Source organism: Penaeus chinensis, chromosome 11 (genome assembly GCF_019202785.1).
Source record: "Penaeus chinensis breed Huanghai No. 1 chromosome 11, ASM1920278v2, whole genome shotgun sequence".
Classification (NCBI taxonomy): Eukaryota; Metazoa; Arthropoda; class Malacostraca; order Decapoda; family Penaeidae; genus Penaeus; species Penaeus chinensis.
Genome location: NC_061829.1, coordinates 42,220,300 through 42,224,536, shown reverse-complemented (window position 1 = coordinate 42,224,536; position 4,237 = coordinate 42,220,300). Strand labels below are relative to the sequence as shown.

The 4,237-nt window shown below is 36.0% G+C and overlaps 1 protein-coding gene across 1 annotated transcript; it reads left to right on the top strand.

Annotated features, from left to right (window-relative positions):
* The first annotated feature begins 238 nt into the window (after nt 1–238).
* On the top strand, nt 239–2,612 carry LOC125030800 (DBH-like monooxygenase protein 1). The gene is made up of 4 exons (XM_047621103.1): nt 239–340; nt 682–845; nt 1,794–1,911; nt 2,461–2,612. Exons 1-4 carry the CDS (start codon nt 244–246, stop codon nt 2,595–2,597), a joined length of 516 nt encoding a protein of 171 aa, XP_047477059.1. The 5' UTR covers nt 239–243; the 3' UTR covers nt 2,598–2,612.
* The last annotated feature ends 1,625 nt before the right edge of the window (nt 2,613–4,237 follow it).

Here is a 4,237-nt window from a genome sequence, read left to right as displayed (position 1 = left end):
TTTTGTTTTCATCAACTTTCATAAAGGATAATTATGTAACAGTGAGTCATAACTGTCTATTTGTATTTAAAGAATTAAGAATCTAAACAATGTCTTATCTATTTTTTGTTTTACGTAAGCATCATCATCATTATCATTATCATTATCATTATCATTGTTGTTGTTTTTGTTGTTTTTGTTTTTGTTGTTGTTGTTATTGTTGTTGTTATCATTATTGCATACCCTCCACCCTCAGGCGAGATCATGCCGGACCACGTAGGCTTCCCTCTGCGAGAAGAACACGGGGGCGCCACGTACTTCATGATGGAGATGCATTACGATAATCCCAACTTCCGCCAAGGTGAGTTCGGTGATGGGATTTCCTTGGCAATGCATATATAAATGAATTAAAATTAAAAAAGGAAATCGGGTTATACTGTTGATGACTAAGGGGATAGGTGGATGTGCTTGTGTGTGTGTGTGTGTGTGTGTGTGTGTGTGTGTGTGTTTTGTATTTCTGATAGAGAGATAGGTATACAGACACCAACGCATAGAAGAGAGACAGACAGATAGAGATTGTGTGTTTGAGAGAGAGATAGGAGTGTGCGTGTATTTGTGAGTGTACGCTCGCGAGCATGTGTGCGCGTGTGTCTGCGCTTTGTGTATATGTCTTTGAAAGCTAAACCCTCTTTTTCCCTGCAGGCATCGTGGACAGCTCCGGCCTCCGCCTGTTCCTGACGGAGACCCTGAGGGAACACGACGCCGGGTTCCTCGTCCTGGGCCACGCGGTCGAACCCACGCACATCATTCCGCCGGAGAGGCAGTGGAAGAGCGTCAGCCACTGCGACGGCGGATGCATAACTCAGGTAATTGACTTGCAGGTGAAGGGCGGTGTTTGGATCACCTGGTAACGCGGAACACAAGTTTGAGGTGGTAGCATCTTTATTTTTATTTTTTTATAACTGGTTGTATTTCTAATTTGTTAATATTACAGTTATTGTACTGTAATGGTACTTTAGACGATAACAAAATCGTTACTGCTATTATCATTATCATCATTGACACCACCAATCTCACCATCAGCATCATCAACATTATAATCACCATCAACGTCATCACCACCAACATCATTGCTATGAACATCATTACAGCATCTGCATTATCCTCATTAAAATCCCTTGAATGCTGCAGGTGATTTATACTGTGTGATTACAAGTAACAGGCTGTCGCCATTACGTGTTAGGAGATGTATTTATAAATTAATTCACCTACCACGAAGAATGCTAAATGGCCCATTAGTTCGTAGCAATCAATATAATATTTAATCTAAAACTTAAAGAGAAGCGTATGTTTTAGTTTTTAGTGTTTAGATCAATTTTGTATCACTATATATCAAAATTACTTAAACATTATGGAGATGCATTAAGTGTTTCGTAACATATGACCATAGGAAAGGAAAATTTTACATACAGAACAAATAAAAATTAAATAAAAGTATATGATTATTAAGAAAAACAAATGAATAAAGGAAATTTATGCACAAATATAAAAATCAAGGAATTTAAAATGAATTAATTATATTTATATTATTCAATTGAGCAATTGTAATTATAATTAATGAAATATATTAAGTAATCAGTAACCGATTAATAAAACACTTAATTAATGAAATGTATAAGATATACTATTGAAATAGATAGATTAAATACTGCACTTAGTGAACGACGATTCCTAAAGTGAATAAACTACTTAAAACTTTTTTTCTTCCATTATTATTGTTATAATTATCCCTTTTCTTCTTTCTTTTCATTCAGAGTGTTCCAGCGGAGGGGATTCACGTGTTCCAGGGCCTGCTGCACACTCACCTCCTGGGCAACGACATCACAGTCAGGCAGATCAGGAATGGTCGAGAGCTTCCTGTTGTGTTCCAAGGCAAGTGCATTTATGGAGTCAAAGGGGAAAGGGTGTGGTGACGTTCAAAGGATTTGTTTTGTGTGTGTGTGTGTGTGTGTGTGTGTGTGTGTGTGTGTGTGTTTTGTGTGTGTGTGTGTGTGTGTGTGGTTATGTCATAGTCCGTTCACCTCTTTATTTCTTCCTTTTTTTATCTCTGAGTCTTTGTTTTCATTTGTGTTATAATTCCTGTATCTGTCTGTTTATCTCTTTCTTTCTTTCTTTCTCCCTCCCTACCTCTCTCCCTCTCCCTCTCCCTTCCCCATCTCTTTCTCTCTCTATCCAGCATTTAACCTAAATATATGTGTATATATATATTTATGTATATACATATATATATTTACACACACACACACACACACACACACACACACACACACACACACACACACACACACACACACACACATATATATATATACGCATACACATAATCATAATAGCAATACAAAATTCAAACTACCTCTTTTCTAACTCATACAAATAACAACAACAACAAAAGACGTTTACCTGCATTTCCCTCTCGTCCAGACATGAACTACGACTTCAATTACCAGCAAGCGAGAGTCCTGTCTGAAGATATGACCATCTTGCCCGGAGATTCCTTCCTCACCGAGTGCGGCTACGATTCCAGGGGCAAGAAAGCGTCGACCTTCGTGAGGCTTTGAGCATTCTTTTATTAAGCATTATTAGTTATCTATTCGTTTTTCTGTCTATCTATTTCTCGGTCTTTATATTTGCCCGTCTGTCTATTTATTCATTTATATATATATATATATATATATATATATATATATATATATATATATATATATATATAGATACATATATATATATATATATATATATATATACATATATGTATGTGTGTTAGTGTGTTTAAAGACAATTAGCTTATGAAATATTTCTTTTTTTCTTTTTATAAATTTGTTCATTCAGTTTTTATAAAGACGATTAGCTTATTAATTCACTGATTTATTTATTTATTTATTTACCAATGTATTTATTTACCTCTTCATTCGTTTCCTTCATTGTAAAGACGACTCGCGTGTGTTGTGGCAAACGAACCACGAAAGAAGGACAAGAGAGCACACGAACCTTCCGGAGGCCTTTTCGCCTTAGTGCTTCCCTTGGCGCCAATGCAGCGGAAATGCTTCTGGGTTCCTCGTCTTCCCTTCGGCATGTTGATTAGCTTTTGTTCAGCAGGAAAGCTTAGTTTATGTTCCATGGTTTTACCTTTCTATAGCAATATGATGTCAAGAACTATTATGATAAAATTTAATCAAGCGTTCTCATTGGGTGTGAAACAAAGACTGACGCTCGCAGTCTGGGCCCAATCAAAGGCGTTTTCGTTGGCGCGTGAGCATTATTTTTCTTTTTCGTGATTGGCGTTCGGCTCAAATATATCCAGGTATACCAGTCTGGTGAGTTAGATAATATGTGAATTTTTTTTTTTTTTCCGAAATCACGTTATGCCTTCCTGTGGTTGGCTTTGCTATAGTCAGTGTGTTAACTTTCATTTTATTTTATTACTTTTATTACGTTATCTTCATTATTAATCTCCCTCTTATATTAGTTATCATCCACACCACCATTATATGAAATCGCTCTCATCTACAACAGCTCTGGCATCGAGGAAGTGTGTGATGATGGGAGGTATGTGGAGGGGATGGCGTGAGGGTATAAGTGTATTTAGGGGTAATTAGAAACGAGGAGTTATAATTTGAGGGTGTAATTGTAGTGTAGGGTCATTAAACATGTGTTGTGATGATTTAAGCGTATATTAGCGTAATTAAACACGAGAAGTAGACAGAGGAGAGACCCAATATTAGCATAAAGATGCAGCACTGGATATGTGCTCTATTACACATGCGGATTATATATATGTATATAATAGCGCGGATAAAAAAATATATATAGAACATTTGGAAATTAGTGAGTTTATTGTCGGTTGAATGTTATTATAGTTCTTAATAAGATTCATTTATATAGTTTAATTACGTTGTTATAGTATGATATTCGTCCATTATTTTAAGCAGATTGTTATTGCTCAATTAACAATATTCATTTCATAATCCTGCTGTTCATCACTAGACTGTTCTAGCGAAGACTGTTCGTTATTAATTAATAGTCCCCTTTAGGCGCTGACATTCAGTCCATTGTCATAAATGTGTGTTTGTCTATGTGTATTTATGAGTATGTGTATGGTAAAAATTACTTGTATGTTTACGAGCATGTATATGTGTGTGCAGTTTTTGTTTTGTTTTGTTTTGTATGACTGTCTATTTGTAGGTGCCTTGTTAGTGTT

Excerpts from the sequence above, each read along its gene's own strand:
- LOC125030800 (XM_047621103.1), top strand. The coding sequence starts at position 244 with ATGCCGGACCACGTAGGCTTCCCTCTGCGAGAAGAACACGGGGGCGCC. Across the intron at positions 341-681 it reads TAATCCCAACTTCCGCCAAG|GCATCGTGGACAGCTCCGGC; the intron begins GTGAGTTCGGTG and ends TTTTCCCTGCAG. Across the intron at positions 1,912-2,460 it reads GCTTCCTGTTGTGTTCCAAG|ACATGAACTACGACTTCAAT; the intron begins GCAAGTGCATTT and ends CCTCTCGTCCAG.